This window comes from Xenia sp. Carnegie-2017, unplaced genomic scaffold (genome assembly GCF_021976095.1).
Source record: "Xenia sp. Carnegie-2017 unplaced genomic scaffold, XeniaSp_v1 HiC_scaffold_3, whole genome shotgun sequence".
Taxonomy (NCBI): domain Eukaryota; kingdom Metazoa; phylum Cnidaria; class Anthozoa; order Malacalcyonacea; family Xeniidae; genus Xenia; species Xenia sp. Carnegie-2017.
In genome coordinates this window covers 2,940,294-2,959,378 of record NW_025813493.1, presented here as the reverse complement: position 1 = coordinate 2,959,378, position 19,085 = coordinate 2,940,294, and the positions used below count along the sequence as shown (strand labels likewise).

Genomic DNA, 19,085 nt, shown 5'->3' with positions numbered 1-19,085 from the left:
CTACATAATCAAAGAACTAAATGATGAGAAACATGTTAGTGCAAAAAGAATATCTTTATTGTAAATATCTTTTTCAATTGTCCATTGAATAAACCTTAATATTATACACAAGCATTCAAGTAAGACTGTAGTAGCAAAATGTAATGCGTTATAAAAGACTTTTTTGTAAAGTGTGTGTTCTCTTGAATACAATTATCACCATTTAGGAACTGCTGGGGACTTGTTATCCGCCCATAAAACAAGTCGTTTACGACAAAGATTCAGATAACGATACAGATGTTGGAGGAAACTGCGCTGTAAATGCTAAAGGGGCTTGGTGGTATTATTATTGTTATGTTTCCAACCTAAATGGATATTATTATCATGGCAATTATCAACCTTCTGCATCTTGGTACAAAGGTGTTGTTTGGAAAGACTGGAAAGGATTTTCTTATTCATTAAAGCTCACTGAAATGAAAATGAAACCATCAGGAAATTTTTAATAAAGTGATGATTTCATGACGATAATGAATATATCTGTAGTGAACATTATGTATTTTGTCGTAGAATTTGTTGCTTATAGTCTTTACAATAAAATAAATCTCTACAGTCTTTATTCGTGTTGATTGATTTGCAGATGGATTTTTATTTGAACTAGGTATAGTATTTACTGAAACCGTATCGCAAAAAAGCAACCCAACTTCAGCTCGCTCTTGTGCATAACTAAAATTACTAAGTAAGTTTCCGTGATTTTTTACCATAGTGAAAGATCAGTATCTGAGCTTTCAAATGTTGCGTGTTTGTATCAAAATATAAATTTCCTTTTTATCCCCTTGAAGACGAAAAGCAGCTGCAGCAGTCTATGATTTCTTACATTTTGACTTATATCCGTTTTAGTGTTTTAAAATGCTTCATATCTCTTTGATGAATTTTTTACTGTGTTGAGAATAGTTCGCAAACTTGTTGTTGAGCTTTAAGCAATGTAGCTATGTAGACTAAAAAGTAGGTTGCTAGCGGTAACTCGTTGGCAACTCATTGGTATATTATTGGTAACTTGTTGAGATATTGGTAACACGTGGGTATGTTTTAAGTAACTCATTGTTTAGTTATTGGTAATTAAGACGTTTTTAGGTTGAAGATAGCTTGATAAAATTGAACGTAGTTGAAGCATCTAGCGTACAATCGAGAATTTGGGATGATGACTCGTGGACCAATGAAAATACGAATGATTCCAACCAGAGGCGTAACTAGTACGTTAATTGGGGGTGGGGTGGGGTATTTATTAATATATTCAGTTTTGCTCTATCGACTTCTTTTGAAATCCAAATCACTTTCATAAGAAGTCAGGAGGGCACAGCGGAATATATGAATATGCACCCCACCAATTAACGTTCTAGTTACGCCACTGACTCCAACCATGTTGAAGACGAAAAAAACTCTATAGCTCTGGCGAAGAGGAGGCTCCAATACCAAAACAATCGAGTAACAACACCGAGTCTTCTGGAGATATTCTTCAAAAGAAATATCGATGAATCATACTTACACTTTCAAAGGTCGTTGGCTCACGTGGTATATAGTAGTGGGATTTGTTCATTATCTTGCTAAAGACATGAGAAAATACATACCAGTGTCTTTGCTTTAGGACGAGGAATCTGATTTCGAAAGTGAAGAGGAAGCAATCACCACAAGAGATTTGCAATAAGATTCAAAGTGTTCTCTGCAAAATTTGTATATACGGATGGAGTGTTATGAGAAGAGTACTATAAGTAATATCATTGACGAGGAATTGTACAAGGACCAACAGAGAATTTGGCAGCTTCGCCCTGAAATCGTAAAAGATATTAGTTCACTTTCATTCACAGGTAGAAACTTTCTATTATTGTATGTCCTACCATAGGCGGCCCAGAAATCTGTTTACTTTTTTTATACAATCGATTTATGTAGTAAGTATATTTCTTGATTTATATGCAATGTTTGTTACGTGGACTATCTCGCGTGAGTTACACGTTTATATGGTCTTAAAGGTCTTATATTTTGACAAGGTAGGCAACTCTCAATACAAATTAACGACCGTTAACAGAAACACTTTCACAAAACCATAAATATCTTATAAGTACGTGGAAGACCACGAAAAAATACATCTCATTTGTCATGAATAATTTTACTGCATTTTGCAGTTTTTTTACATTAAAATGTATTTCCATGCATATGAAAATGCGATTGTTTTTAGGTTTTGTGCCAAATATTTCTCAAAACCTATGCTAGGACACTTATCTAAATATTCGTCATATTTTTGAACGCTCAAACGCAATGCAGATTGGCTAAAATTGTTTTCTCATTCATTCAGATTGGATAAAATTTTTTTTGATTGTTTTCACAAAAATTAAGCGCCAGCCCTCCTCCCCCCGCGCTCAACGTTATTGAAGGTGTTTGTCGGAAATTTGGAGACCTGAGGGAATTTTTGAAGTGAAATGGCAAAGTGATGAAAGTGATTATTTATTCAATTGTACAACAAAAATAAAATATATTTGGACTTTAAATCCATTCTCACCAATAAAATTAATAGCTATAGATTGTGTGCCATTTGTAAAAGTTTTTTTTATCTAATTCTTTGCAGTAATTTATAAGTAGGTAGCAAATTGTAAAAGATATTCACGTGTTAAGTTCAGTGTCCGTCAAATTTCCTTATTCTCCAAATGTCACTAATCATTTCCGATAAAAAACAGATAAGCAGTACTATGACAGAAAAGCGCCATTCGAATCTCGCATGTATTTCCATCAACCGCGAGAAATTATTTCAAAAATTTCGATTCCACAACTTCCAATGCCTTTCTTGAACGAGGAAACTAAAAGAATTTTTTAATAATTATTTGTTATTTCACGTTTGTTGCACTTGGTTTATTTAAAATGGTATATCCTTATGTATATTCATTTGTACACAGTTTTTAAACCCCATTTTTGAAAAATACATTTCTTTTAGCCACGCCCAAATTGCCACGCCCCGTTGTAGGAAAATTTATCTATCTGCAACGTCTAATGTAATTGTTAGCTACGCCACTGGTTGCAGTACATTTTTTGCTATCACTAATAATTTGTAATATTACAATTACTAATAAGCGATGATAATTTAATTACTGTAAGCAATGCACATTTCAAGTAAATGGTTTGAACCCGGGAGTATCGTTACAAGTTTGTAAATGTAGATCGTCCAGGTTGGTATAGTCTTGAGAAGGATTGTTTTTGTTGTTGTTGACTGACGTTTCGACAACCTTAGCGGTAGTCATTTTCAGAGTCAAAAGCACATTTCATTACCATGTTAATCGTTTTCTAGAAGTCCTTTGGCTCTGCGTTTTCACGATTAGTTTTGTTGGATATGATTTTGTGATGTTGACGGATGAAGTTTACACGTCACTTCATAACAGGAAATGGTCGACCGCCTTCTGTGCACGAATGAATAAGTATCACATGGCTAAAGCTTTGTTTACGTTGAATCATGTCATTTGTTGCATGTACTTTGTGCAAAGTTCTTGCAATTTTACACCTCATTTTACCAAACGACCTCATGATCGACCTTCAACGACCGTAGAATCAGTGATTGTTGTCATTTCCTGAGTAAATTCGACACATTTCTCAAGCCATCACTAAAATGACTGCGTTGTTGCTTGGCTGGTTTCGACCATGCTTCGCTACAAAGTTCTGCGTAGTTTGAAAAATTATTTTCTTACTGGAAAAATGGTTGACGCTAAGATCAAAGATTTCGGCTATAATTTATGTCGAAAATATCTCGGTGGGGAATGGAAGAAAATCAGTCCACAACATTTTGAAATTGAACGAATTCAGTAAGTACAATTTTCGAATACGTAACTGTAAGAACTATATTGTTTAGATGCGGCGGCATTTATTTAATGGTAAAAATGTTCTCAATGATATTTAAGGTGAAAATATTCTCTATATCTCTATTGCCAACATTTTAAAGAGTACTGGGCTGTTTGTGTTTGCTGCCACACTAAATTTCTTCTCAAGATTTATATGTTTCCATGCGATATGCAAGATTTTCTGTAGTTTAGCAAGGCTGCAGATTGCAAAGTGTGATGGATTTCTAAAAGATATCTTCGGTCACACCTAAAGTCCAGGTTCATCTTAATATGTAGAAATTTCTCCAGCAATTATGCCAGCCAAATAAACACAGAATTCTGCAATTGCAGAATTCTCTGGTGTCTGTCCATGAAAGTGATGAAATTTCTCAAGTGCAGCTAATTTTTTTGTAATTTCCAACTTCCATGTCTCATATTTGTTATGTCTGATATTTTCTTGTTCAAAGTTGTTTTAGTTTTGTTGAGGGGTGGAGGCAGATTACATGCGTGAAATAAAATAAGCATCCTTGTTTTATATGCAAAGTACCTTCATAATAGTGCCTTTGATTTATAAATTAATTTCGGAAAGAAAAAATCTTGTAAGATATGATTAATCTAAGAATGGGCTTATTTTGTATATTTATCTAACCAATGCTCTGATCTTACCTCTATGCTTGTCTATCTTGTTCTTTTGTTGATAAACTTACCTCTCAGAAGAGATGAAATCATAGTTTGAGTGATTATTTTAACCAATACGCTTTTACAATTACAGTGGTGGATTAACAAATCATTTGTTTCTGTGCTCTCTGCCACAGGAATATGCAAATTCAAATCCTGATGGTGTGAACAAAGCACTGCTTCGGCTATATGGTGCATTCTATGCAGATTTGTCTGACAACAATGTTCGCATGATGGAGGAATGCATCATTTGTGGCCTTTTAGCTGAAAAAAAGATGGCCCCAGAGTTGTATGGTATATTTCCTGAAGGAAGACTTGAACAGTTTATTCCTAATGTAAGTAGCAAAGAAAATCAGCGATTATTGTAAGGAAAGTTTATCTTTTTATAGTGAGTATATCACCTGCTTGCATGGAAATAACATGCCCTAGCTTTCCAGCTTTAATGTCAATTTAAATCTGTTCTAGCACAGCTGAGTTTTGTATTCCACTGATAGTAGTATAATCAGTATTGATTATTTCACACTAACTATACAGTCTGTATAGAAAAATTGTAAATTCATTCCCATTTGTGTTGGAAAGAGTTTATAATTTTTGAATTAAACTGTTAATTAAAATTTTTGCAACATTAATTTTTGCATTGTTTACCAAAGTTTAATTTAATTGTGTTGTAATTTGTTAAAGGTTCGAGCATTGACTAGTCGGGAAGTCCAGTATCCTCATTTATCACAACAAATAGCTGAGCATGTAGCTGCGTTTCATAAGCTAAAACTTCCTCTTTCAAAGGAAGGAACTTGGTTTTTGGATTCACTTCAAATGTGAGTTTGACCTTTTGAATCTTTTGCACCAATCTGAAATAGTTTTGAAGTAAACCCACTTTCTGTTACAACTTTTTTAAAATATATTCAAGACTTCATATTGTTCGAAATGACCTCACCATCTCCTTATATTATTATTTTATCACAGTGTACAGTATATAAACTATATTTTTTTTGATAGATTTGTGAAGGAAATTAAAGGTCTTAAATTTTCCAATGTTGATAAATTGAAGATCTTGGATGAAATTTTTCATAAATTTGACATTGATGAAATTCTCAAATTTATCAGGTATGGAAAATAGTCAACAGAACGGTCATGGGGACTAGGGAGACTAGGGGACTAGGGAGGTCACAGGGGGGGGGGGCTTGTTGGGAAACTAGTGTTTCTACAGGTGGGGTATTTACATGATTTTGTGATTTCAGACATTTTAATTGAACGATGAGTTTTTTTATCGTAACATGTTTCGGCATGCTTATGCCTTCTTCAGTACATAGAGTGAAAGTAATTATGTTATTTACATGATATATATATGTGTGTATGTGACTATCGTTAGGTGTATCAAATTACAGAACTGGTGTTAGATATTATATTACAGGTTAAATATTGTATTAATGTGGTATATTTGTTTGTTGAGGTCTGGTTTGAGCTTTTTAATGTAGAGAGCTTCTTTCAGTTTAAGTGAAAAAGGAGAGTTGGCGGTGTCTAAGATGCGAAAACATGAATGGTTGTATTTTGATTTGCAATGTAGTGAAGTGTGAAGGTGTTTATAAATATGTGAGTTTTTTTCTGAATGTGTGTGTTCTTTAATGCTTGTGGAGAGATGGCGAGTATGCGAAACATGTTTACGATAAAAAAAACTCGTCGTTCATTTAAAATGTCTGATATCCATCGTGCTTTTAAGAAATTTTGTGATTATAATTGAGATCATACATTGTGACTGACTGAGCGTACGTACGATGTAGGATTAGCTAGAAAAGTAGATGATACTGACGGTTTTCCCTTTTTAAAGTTGTCTTAGTCTTAGATTTTCTGGTATTTTGAAAATAAATTTATAATTGGCGCTGATTGGTTGAATGCTCGCAAACCCCGTGTTTCAGAAACTCTTTTTCAGTCTCGCAAAAGTATCGCAGATTGCGTGGTTTGCGTGGAAACAGAAAATTTAAACAATATGTCGTTAAATTTGTCTTTTTAATGTTGGTTTTCATTTATGAATGAAATACATACTTGTGAAAGTTTTGGAGCAACTCGAAATTCATTGAAAGTACTCAATTCGTGCTCGTGCTTGGCACATAATTTATTTTTTCTTCCAAACTTTCCCGCGTTTAGAAACACAGTAAATTTTTTTTATTACTTAGCTACATGATAAATGAATGCTAATTTTTATACATATGCATTAGGTTGTCCTTGTCTGTTTAAGCTACTACTACTGCTAGTCAGTAGTCTGACAGTGATGTTGAAAATTGTATGCTTCACGCCAGATGAAGATCAAATATCAACGTCTTGATAGAATAATAATGTTTCTTATTTTACTGCGTTTTTTTTTATTATGCTGCCTTTGGACTACGTAGCCTTTACTTAAGAATTTTTACAAAGAAGAACATTATATGGAAGCAATTGTATGACGTACTTACTTATTTGGACACACAGTCAATCAACCACAGTACTAAATGAATAAAAGCAATAGATTTTTGAGTACTTTAAATTCACATAATCACAAGTCATTAATTTATTTAATGATATAATATGAGACATTAACTGCTGAAATGCTATGCACAAACCATGTACAAAGTTAATTAAACTGGAAATACTTATGTGCCAAAGAGACGTTTTAGGATCAATGAATTTAAGTGTTGCTTACATTATTGTTATTTTGTTGTTGATGTGTTAGGCACGTGGTTGAAAACAGCCAATCACCAGTTTTCTTCTGCCATAATGACGTACAACCAGGTAAAGATTTCCAACTATGTCATTGTGAATATTATGGGTTTTTAATAAAGGTTAAATATAATTTAAATACCTACAGGAAACTTGTTGGTGAAAGCAAATGAAGATCTCGATGAGGCAAAAATTCGTGTGATTGATTTCGAATATTCTTGTTATAACTACAGGTGAAAAAAAAGAGAGAAGGATGATTTTCGTTTAAACCGCAAATGAGGAAGGAAGAAAGGAGACATTTTGTTCTATATCTGGAATATTATTTCATCTTTGCGCTGCGTAGAGTTGTCAAATATTATGATAGCAAGGGTTTTGTTTGTTCACTTAAGCCCGCCGCACACTGGTAAACTTGCCGCGCGTACTTGTTATTCGTGACAAGTGTGATCTACAAAATTAAACAAACGCGCGTTTGATATTTGACTCATCTGTCACGAATGACAAATGTTGCTCAAAACTTCCGCGCACACTAGGAAATTTTGTCAATCACACTTGTCACGAATAACGAGTACGCGCGTCAAGTTAACCAGTGTGCGGCGGGCTTTAAAGCAGTCAACAATTGAGCAAGGGGAGGAAGAGCTGGCAACAAAATAACCATATTGTACCCATAATGCTTTTCAACCGGTTGCTTAACTTTCTTCTTGAACATTTTAAATTATTTATTTCATCAAAACTGTTCAATTTTTCTTATTTTAAACATCGTTTACCTTGTCAAACTTTTTTTATAATATTTGTTATTTTTTGATTCAGAGGATACGATATTAGTAATCATTTCAGTGAATGGATATTTGATTATAATCATCCACATTATCCCTTTTTTACCGGAGACGTCACCAAATATCCTTCTTATGATCAAAAGGTAAATCACTAATATATGTAATAAGTTAAGAAAAGATAAAAACAATTTTATGGTGAAAAATAACTCCCGAACTATAGTTCATATGAAAAGGATGATCTGCTGTTTACAATGTGGCTATCTATCATTGCTTGATTTGAATTACAACATTTATAGCTACCATGTGTTAATGATGTGATGATTGTGCTTTTCCTTGTGGTTTTTCTCGTGTTTTTTTTTGCTTTTGATTGCTTTGCTTATTTTGCTTCCCCCTCTCGGTGTTTTGCCGTAGAGGTATTTCCCTCGGTGTTTTGCCGTACAGGTTTTCCCCCGGTGTTTTGCCGTAGAGGTTTTCCCTCGGTGTTTTGCCGTACAGGTTTTCCCCCGGTGTTTGCCGTAGAGGTTTTTTGTCGTCTGTGTTTTGCCGTAGAGGTATTTCCATTGAGTTCTATGAGACCTGGAGGGAACACGTTAACAAAATTACTATAAATTATTAGCGCGCGGCCCGTGGTCAAAAACATGGCTGATTTGGTTGTCAAAGTCAGCGGAAACGCGCGGGCTCATGAAATAAAAATTTCGTGAAAAATTCTTATTCTAAACTCCTCGATATTTCAGGTATTTTTTGTCCGTGCGTATTTACAAGCTTACAATGAAGCGACTGACGTCACGTTAGACGAGATTGAAAAAGTTATTGACGAAGCTGATAGGTATATATTTTAACAATCGTCCTCTTGTATTAATATAACTTTGTTTTCCTTTTTTTCTATAGATTGTCTCTTCTTTCTCATTTCTTTTGGGCAATGTTTTCAACTCTTCAAAGTTATAAATCCTCGATCAATTTTGGTTATCTCGTAAGTAGATGAATTGTTCAATAGTGTTGTTTATCTTTCGATTTACATCACGTGACTGAATTGCCTTTTTCGTTGTTGTATTGTCGTACCGTGGTAATGTACCTTAAACAACATTTGATATTTTTAAAATACCATATCTTATAAGGAACATTCTACATCGAACAATGTTTGAAATGCGAACTACCACTTCATCAACTTTTGACGAATAGTTTGCGTTATTTCTTCACAAACATTTGTGTAAATGCATGGTCTTTTGCACTAAGTTCTCTCCATGTGGATTTATTCAGAACAGAGGTTATCATGCAATATCTCTCATACGTTATGCACGTATGAGAGATATTGAATTTTCCGTTATGCGCGGATTTCTTTTAATAATCAAATTAATATAAAACAATTCCCAGCTGTATTATTAATCGAAAGATTTCGCATTCAAAGTATTAATCTCACATACAAAGTATTAGTCTCACATACAACGTATTAGTCTCACATACAACGTATTAGTCTCACATACAACGTATTAGTCTCACATACAACTTATTAGTCTCACATACAACGTATTAATCTCACATAAAACGTATTAGTGTCACATACAACGTATTAGTCTCACATACAACGTATAAGTGTCAAATACAACGTATTAATCTCACATACAACGTATTAATCTCACATACAACGTATTAGTCTCACATACAACGTATTTAAAAACGTCAGAAAATATCTAGAGAAATGCGAAGCTCTACTTAAATAGGAAATGTTACGCAAATATTACATTTACTGCAAGATGGTAGTTTAAACAGTTGTTAAAAAGAACTGTTTTTAAAAAGAAGTCTTAAAAAGAAAAGCCTTTTATCACCATTGCCCAGTATTATTTGAAATAAAACATGTTTTGCGAAATTATCTATTCTAAATTATCTTTAATTGATTTAATTGATTAAGCTGAGATCGACTTTCCACATTTGCAAAGGCTATTGAAAACTGACCTGTAGTCAAGCAGCGTATTGCGTTATATCTTTTTGTTGCTTTATAAAGGATAGATAAAAAATATTCCTTTTTTGTATATTAAAATATGCTCATAGGAAATTTTATTAAAACCTAAACAGACAAACAAAGTTATTTGCATGCAGTTTAACTGGTGCATTATTGTACGTTGAATGGGGCCTCTATCATGTACACAAACTTGTTTACATTTTTGCAGTAAATTTTGTCTCAATTACTCCTTAGTAAATATTATTTTAATAAGATTGCCTTTTCAGTATAATGGGATGATGTTATGGACCTCCTTAAGGCTAAAGTTGATGTGTAGTTAATATGTCTTCATCTACTTGATTACTTCTCTTTTTCTTTCAGGAATACGCCCTTTTTCGAATGGAATGCCTAAATCATTTCAGGCATTTTTCCGAGGAGAAACCTGGAGACAAGTTTCGTCACGATAATGGTAAAATCCATTGTGATGTTTAGGGTGAAGTTCATTTTTTGGTTATTAGAAAGAACATCATTCAGATGTAGCATGTATGTAAATTATCTCCACCAACACAATTGTTTGTTTGCGTCTTTATTCAAAGTCTTCTTGAATAACGAGGTTTCTTTTTGATTTTCTAATTAGTAACTGTAATTGGCTTTAATGTAAGGTGTGTATGACTGCGTTCACTTGTGTGTGAATTTCTACTCAAATTTTCAAATGAATATTCTAGTGGTTTAAGTCTATCTAAACAACAAGCAGTTAGACACACTGTGTTGTCAATAGGTTATGTGCAACCATTCTCTTTGGTGGGAACAAGATTGCTTCATGACAAACCAGTTAATAATATAAGATAGTCGCATGACATGCATGATAAATCCAAGATGGCGTGAGAACGAGGCAAAAAACATCAATTTTTTTTGCAATTAACTTTCACCACAAACGTCAAAGAAATGAAAGAAAAGACGTCACTGCAAAACTATATCATTAAATCTGCCATCATTTGGGGAAAAATGAAATTTATTATTTCACCACAGCATTTTTCAAACATTTTTTCCACGCTTTTTTAAAAGAATGATGATTGTAAAAGTTCTACTAAAAGAATTATCATCAAATGTCAATATTATATGAAGTTTCATAAGATATTTCAAAGTTAAGAAAACACAATATTTAAAAATTCTTTGTGGTTTTCATTTTCATCTCTGAAAACTTTAAGGATTTATTGTTTTTTTTCCATTGTTGCCAAACCACACCACTCCAACTGCTGTATGCTCCACTATAGTAGTGCCCATTCAGGTTGGAACTATGACATGTCTTATACCACCAAGCACCTTTGTGGCCAGTGGCGCAGTTTCCACTACTTTGATCATTATCTGAATCTTTGGTTGAAAACGCCATGCCATTATGATAACGTAATGAATCTCCAGCAGTTCCTAAGAAAAGTAATTTGCTCAGAAAAATTTTACGTATTTAGTTGATGTTACCTTACAATTCTCCTTAAGAATTGCAGAAAATACCCAACACGTGTTTTATGTCGTTTATAGACGATTTCAAGATGTTTTTTAATGGTCATTTGTTTAGGAGGCTTTTATGAGATTTGTCAATTAGTTTTTTCATTTAATTTATAGAGTGAAAAAGAAGTGGTATAAAAATACCAAAACATATTACAATCCTGAGTTTTCATTAGATAGATTCAGTCCCGTGCTCATTATTAAGTTTTATACAAAGCTAAAATCGAATTTTACTGGTTAATGTTAGCGGAAGTTCCAACCACAATCATGCACAATGTACTCGCTGGTATTATAGTTGTTGTCACTAATTTATTAAACCATTTCTCGTTCTCGAATTTAAATAAATCGCAAAAGTAAAAGTTTTCTACGAATTAGCTAGCGACAAGTCATGAAGGCTTTTTAACTTTCTTTCATCCCACCTTCATTGCCCTGACGTTTTTTCTCTATCCAGTCTATTCACATTGATCTCAATTGGTACCTGGCCTGATTCTTATTGTGTTATAGATTTTCAAAATTTGTTTGCTTTGGCCTGTTTCATACGTCGCGTTTTATATAAGCCGAATGCATTAAAAACAAAAGATAATGTGGAATTTTTTCGTCATTTTCTTTTGTCTTTAACGCGTTCGGTGCCAGAACCCTCTATTTGTAAGTGTTAGGACAACGGGTCTGGGGCAAGCGCGGAGCCGCCATTTTCGTGAGTACTTGCAAGTTAAACTTATAATAAAATAGTCTGAAATTGGCTAAATGAGCAAAAGAATAAACAATTCCGCCTTGTTTAATGGAAATTTTGAATATATCGGAAACCACAATCAAGCTTTTGGTGTTTTTGTGAATAATTACTGCAAACCAAACTCAATTTCACAGATTTTAGCTATTTTCGCGGTTGACTAGTTCGTGCTTTGAAACTAATCGTGACTCACTGCTAGACGTTTTTACGTATGTGAGCGTATATTCCGACAGTTTTCTACTACAGCACCAAGATATTTGTAATCATTGCTTATAATTTACGAACGATAAACAAAATACTCGACATTTTGGTTGCATATTCTTGGCCGGGAAAATACGTTAGTACGCATACACACGTCAAGATATGAATCAATGCTTTTCAGGGATACGGTGGTCAAAATAAATCACTACAACGCATTTTTGGTTACACATACATTTAGAAACCGTAGAGGCGACTTAACTGTTTGGTAAAAATATATTCTTTAGAAATTCATCACTAATAATCTTATTCTATAACAAAAAGTATTTTGAATTTACAGTTGAGCTGCTACGATTTATTTTGACTTAAACTGTGCCTACCATTAAATCAGTTTTATCCAAGTTTTGTTTTGAAGCACTGTAGTCATGAAATTTTGCTTAGGTAGTACATATTTTGCAATGTGATCCAGGCATAAAAATTTAATGCAGACAGATTACAAAGGTTTTTTGCTGGAAAATTATGAATTTGAAATATTTGTTAGATGCAGTAGCTCTTATATTCTATTAATCTAATGTGAAGTTGTTGATTTCTTTATTGCTTGTGAAACTGAGATTATAGTTAAAGTTGAATTAAAATACAAAATGGTATAGGCTTCTATTTTGGTGCAGCATTTGTTGAAAAGGAAATTATGTTTGTGTATTATAAAACAATTCTGCTGTTGAAGAACAGTCTTGTTTGCTACAAATGTTACTGTTTGTAGAGACTTTGATATTGTATATGAGTCTAATCCAGTTTTTAATAAAGCGTAGAAAATTATTAAGTTGAGTAATGACAAAACTTCTACATGGTTTTCCAAATCATAAAGACCAAAGACCACACCAAATCATTGATTATTTAAAGACCAGAAAAAATCATTGATAACCAAATTGAACATGCTCTGGTTTAAAGTACAGTCAAAATGTATATTTCATTACCAGTAATGTAATTTTACCTAGCTGTTTCAGTAAATATTTTATTCATGATTACTGATACTATACTGTCAAAGGATTTCCTAAAGATGCAAAATACAATATTTGAAAGTATATTATTTTAGCATTTTGGATTAGCAATAAATATCTCTTGAAGTGGTGAGGAACTTGTAAATTAGAGTCATTTCCGAACATAATGATAAGTCATAATCTTTCTATAAAGCACAAGCTTGGTATGTTGGAAAACTATTGAATCGTTAGCATTAGGACAAATATTTCCAATGATTTTTTACTCGAAAACAATCTTCGTAAATAAACCTTTAGATAAAGATCACTTAGACACAATGGTCACTACGCACAATCCAGTCTATTGTAAAGCCATTTCCTTCTTTTTTCCCGATCTATGATTATGTCGACATGCAGTTACATGTTTTAGCTATCAAATAATCAATTATTGTAGCCATACCAAAAAATCCAAAAAATCCAAATATTTTCTCAAAATACAAACAAACTTGTAATAATCGCCATATAAACACTAGTTGAAATTTCAAAACTAGGAACGAAAATAGTGGAAATTAATCATATGATCGATATTGTCCAGTCAACGTTCGCAAACCAGAGAACAATACATGTCCCAATTCTTACAAATAGAGGGCTCTGTTCGGTGTATGTAAAGTTTGACGTATGAAACAGACCTTACTTAATGGCGTACCTGGGTATTTTCCGAGGCTCAATTGGTATATTTGTGTTTCATGCTTATAAATGTGAATTGTCCATGTAAACTTAAATAAATTTCTGTTATGTTTTAGGTTGTTGTTAAGTTCATAAAAACTTTTATATGTAAGAACAAGTTATAATGTATACATCATTTAGGCATTAAAACTTGCATTTACAATTAATTACTAGGAGCTTACTTGAACGCATGCATTTTATAAAAAAGGTTTCAGACAATGATCATTAGACAATGATATTCACAGTATAGATTCTTTCTTATGTACCAAATAATTTAGTTGTGTTTATTAGCTACATGTTGTTCATGTGCTAGGTTATCATTACCTAATTTACAAAGCTGCAGTTGAATTTGCATTTAGTATTGATGATAAGCTAATCACAATCATTACATGTCACAATCAATCTTTGCAACAGAATCATTCGCAAAACAGAACGACTTTTTACTTTACGTTTGTTTGTTGTATTTTTTCAATAAGTTTTTAAGTTCAAAATTAATTATATTTTTATTGACAAACAAGGCTTTAGTTCGAAACCAACCGTTACTATCCGTTTTTTTCAGAACTTGCAGAATCCCCCGTTGCAAACTGCAATCAATCAAATCATTCAAAAATATTACATATATCAAAATATTTTTCCCTCAAACGTTTATATTAACGTATTAACTTACCAGAATATTTACCAACACTTAGTTGATATTTTTTATTTTCATTCTTTACAGCAAAATAATCATATTCAGCATATGCTTTGTTTCCTGACCAGTCTCCCAGATCTACACGAAGTTTATTTCTCCTTGCAGATGTTAGTCGGTATATTTTATCTAATCCAAGCCAGAATTCGCCTTTCAGATCACCAAAACCTTGTTTATAGTCTTTCCAACCTCGATAGAAGTTTACACTTCCATCTTGACGTCGTTGAAACACAGTCCAACCTCCACCAGATGACTTCATATCACAGAAAACCTCAAAAAATCCCTGACCATCTGGATCAATTTGATAAATTCCGTTCTTTTTTTCACCTTTTTTGTAAAGATCTGCACAATCTTTCCCTGGTAATGTAAACAAAGAGATCTGTTATGAAATAATATGTTGTTAAATGTCACTCTTAATATCTCAAAATCGTTCTTACCTATTAGTGATTTTCCTGTGAGTTTTGTATTTTCTTTGTAAAGAGTTTTCAGTTGTTTTTCAAGTTTTTTTAGCTTTGTTTGAATTGTTGCTATTTGCACATCTAGTTTTTTCATTATTAATGACAGCTTAATCATTTTAAGCTCAATTTTCTTAATTTGTCTTTGCAATTTTACTAATTTGTACGTTTGTACATGTGTCTTATTGATTTTGGAATGAAGCGCTATTTTAAATGTTTGAAGGTGCTTTTTTTGTGTTTGTAGATTTTTGTGATATTTTTTCAGTGTCTTTATTTGCCCTTTTATTAATGTAATTTGTGTCTTTAATGTTACATTTCCTTGAACAACTTTCAAATTGCGTTTCATGTCAAAATTGAGCGATGAGAAATTATCTTTTAAATTAATTTCTTTTTCACTTGTTAAATTCGCTCTATGGAAATAATGAAGGAAATGAGATCAATACATATACTTTCTTTATTACTATATCCATTATGACATAATATTCCTCCAATCATTGATTTAATATAGCCAAAAAATGAAATTGTTTTTAAACGAACTCGTAAAAAGTTTGATGACTTAAAATGCAGCTAACTGAAAATGGCTAGATGTTTATTTACGTGTTAAGATATGCCGTAAATCCTCGTAGACACATTGATGTCGTTCAACAAAACTTAGTGAAAAATCCCAAAATTGAACTTTAAATATGAAGACTTACCCTTCAATAATAACACCAATACAAAAAACGACCAACGCAAAAGCAAATTTTGCCATTTTATGATATGTGATCGATACCCACAAGCTTGGAGTGAGGACAAGATCATGAAACCTCTATTTATGTACTTGGGTCGACTGTATTTCAATAATTTATTGCCAACTATCGATGATGCATGCACGTAATATCATGTTAAGTATTCATGAAGAATAGAGTGGTTTCAGCTGATAATAAAAGAGTTTAATTATTTGAGATTTAGACAGTAGCCATTTTGTGCTCGAAGTTTCGTCCAATGAATTTGCAATATTACAAACTCTATTTGACTATGCAATGTTTAAATGACGAATTTTGGGCCACCATTTTAACTTTAATGTAAATCAACTAGCACGAAAAAATTTCTGTTGTCTTTAGTATGAAAATCAATTTTACTATTTATAAGGAACAACAGACACAACAGATTGTCTACAAATTCAAACTGAAAATATTGCATTGTATGTGTCAAATTTGTAGTTGATTACACATCCTGTTGTTTACTTATTTGATATTTTGTTTACTTATTTGAAATTTTGTTGTATAAAATATAACAAATTTACAAATTATATAAATTTCTGTGCCTAAAACTCAACCCAACTGTATTCCTGTCTACAAGTGAGAGCTGTGTATTCTTGCTTTCAAATTCAGTCTCAGCACTCAATTCTATTAAGTAATTTATTCATACTTGACTTACAAAGAAACCTTTAAAACGTGGCACTCGATACGGATCATTTTCAAATATAGCTATATTTTGTGTACATATTTTTGATGCAGTAAAATTTATTACAAGCTGTATTTCGCCGTTGACCATTCTTAAAACAATTTACGTTGCAGCTATAATGAACCAAACTGGCAATAATTCCCCCAGCTGTCTCCAGTATAAAAATTATAAAAATATAACTCTATTATTTCAAACAGCAATTTTATTGTTAATATCAACTTTGCACGTATATTGAAGGGAATTGTTGTATCATAACTAACAACATATGCAATTACGAACATATTAACGTCATCAACAAGAATTTTTGAAACTTCTACTTTAAAATTATGAATGTACACGAAATTCTTTTTTAAACGTGGTCCAAAATGAGAAAAATGTTTTATTTACAGTTCATGCTCATGTAATCCTGCTGTCAATTTCTCTGTGTTTTATACTCACGGTAAAAACAATGAATTTATATAGACATGAATAAGGATGATGAAAAGCTGGACTAAAACTTGAGAACTAAAAAACTAAACATCTCTTGAAACATAGCCACCATCAAGGTATGTAGCTATAAACTTCTACCTCTCAAATTGACCGAAGTTATACATTTCTAAAAGTAGCTTGTGTTGATGTGCTTGTTTTTAGTTTCAGCAAGCTATTAAAATTGATAATTAATTCATGCTTTATTTTCAAAGGAAACGTAAAAACACAAACGTGGCATTTATAAAAATATACGTTATAATGATATTAGTTGAAATGATTTCAGTTGTTGTATATTTCTTAAAATGATTAATTTCTCACTAGTCTACATTATGTGTTTTTCTTTATGTATGTACGCTCATGCCTTATTTAAAACATGATCATTTAGAGAACCTGACATCACTGATCTAACTTGAATTGGTTGAATATGCCAGTATTGCATTGATTCTCTTGGCCTTGTAAGCCACACAACAATTTTACTAGACGTTTAATAAGAATTTGTATTTTGAAAGTGATTGACAAATCCTTCCTTTTTAAAACTGAGATATTTTCCTCTGCTCCATGATGTTACATTCTGGCAGAATCTTCTACACTAGTCCCACTGATATTCACAACGGTAGACCTGAAGATCGCAGAGCGAGCATGCTAGGTGCAATGGCTGGGTACTGCAATGTAAAATTAATACGCATGCGTATCATTGCTTTTCTTTTTAGCGCGCTTTCGTCAACGAGAACGATGCTGAAGATTTTTGCTCTAAATTTTTCATTTCATTCCTGACGAATCGGAGATGACTTCAATCCACTAAGAGAACGATAAACTGTTCCAGCAACGTGATTACCTTTCTAATTACCTTTCATTTATAATTTTGATTCAGTGTTGTAATGTTGTTTTATTTATTTTGCTATTGGTAGAGGATAATTAAGCCACTGATATGTAAACTAAACTGGACTATTTATCCACGTACATACATAGTGGGCTATGTGAACAAAAACGCTTCTCCCTACGGCAAGGAAACTATTGAAGCCAAAATTAACCCATCGAATGAAGAAATTGTTGACAAACAAAAGGAAAAACAAGCGAAATATTACAACCGTGGCAGCAAGCCATTAATAGATCTCAACCCAGGAGATACAGTACTTATACGACCAGACCAGACGAGCAGGACATGAAGGAAAGAAGTGTGTAACCAGAAGTTTGTACCCACGTCGTACCAAGTTATTTCGGAAGGCTAAATATGCAGACGGAACAGAAGACATCTGGCGTGCACTGTAGAAAGGGAAAGATTGATAAAGAGCGTACTGAGAAAGAAAATGAATAATCTGAGTCCGAAGACCCAAATGAGCAACCGGTGTAGCCAAGTTCTCTACGCAAGACACGTCCACAAATGTCAGTATAGAAACCAATCAGGCACGACCAGACACCGACATATTGAACCCCTCAGTCAAAAGAAAATTTTTTCTAGGACGTGCATAAAAATGAGTGTTTTACATGTGATTATCAATTTTTATGAAAACTCTCTTAGGTCCTTCAAAGTATAACCTTGTTTTGCTCCTTATGAGGAGATTGATGTAACGATATAAATTGTCAGACATAGTACACCGGGCCTTTTGACCGGATGTTCTGTAGTGTGGCGAGATTCTAGCGCCATATCAATTTTGTGGTGGAAATAATTACATAAGCTTTGCTTCGGTCGTAAAATATAGTTAAAAAGGCATCGTTACAGCCGATACTCTTATCAATAGAGTGGAGATTATGAGTGAGTTCATTACACATCCTGTTGTTTACTTATTTGATATTTTGTTGTATGAAACATAACAAATTTACAAATTATATAAATTTCTACGCCTAAAACTCAACCCAACTGTATTCCTGTCTACAAGTGACATGTATCCTTCTTTTGATATTCTGTCTCAGCACTCAATTGAATTAAGTAATTAATTTAGATGCACGACTTACAAAGAAACCTTTAAAACGTGGCACTTGATACAGATC

At 32.9% G+C, this 19,085-nt stretch overlaps 2 protein-coding genes across 4 annotated transcripts; one reads left to right on the top strand and one right to left on the bottom strand.

Annotated features, from left to right (window-relative positions):
• Positions 1–3,437: 3,437 nt before the first annotated feature.
• On the top strand, positions 3,438–14,794 carry LOC124454240 (choline kinase alpha-like). Of its 3 annotated transcripts, XM_047005052.1 has the most exons (10): positions 3,438–3,818; positions 4,606–4,846; positions 5,193–5,326; positions 5,508–5,615; positions 7,216–7,274; positions 7,351–7,435; positions 8,010–8,118; positions 8,710–8,801; positions 8,864–8,945; positions 10,293–10,592. In XM_047005052.1, the coding sequence occupies exons 1-10, from the start codon at positions 3,658–3,660 to the stop codon at positions 10,401–10,403; spliced, it is 1,182 nt and encodes a 393-aa protein (XP_046861008.1). In that variant the 5' UTR covers positions 3,438–3,657; the 3' UTR covers positions 10,404–10,592. The 3 variants fall into 3 exon arrangements, with proteins under 3 accessions (XP_046861008.1, XP_046861010.1, XP_046861009.1); XM_047005054.1 differs by lacking the exons at positions 8,710–8,801; positions 10,293–10,592 and adding an exon at positions 14,758–14,794; XM_047005053.1 differs by lacking the exon at positions 8,710–8,801 and having other exon boundaries at positions 10,293–10,379.
• LOC124454241 (angiopoietin-related protein 7-like) lies at positions 10,909–15,963 on the bottom strand. The gene is made up of 4 exons (XM_047005055.1): positions 15,878–15,963; positions 15,165–15,592; positions 14,707–15,084; positions 10,909–11,336 (listed from the first exon to the last, which is right to left on the bottom strand). Exons 1-4 carry the CDS (start codon positions 15,931–15,933, stop codon positions 11,074–11,076), a joined length of 1,125 nt encoding a protein of 374 aa, XP_046861011.1. The 5' UTR covers positions 15,934–15,963; the 3' UTR covers positions 10,909–11,073.
• Between the last annotated feature and the right edge of the window lie 3,122 nt (positions 15,964–19,085).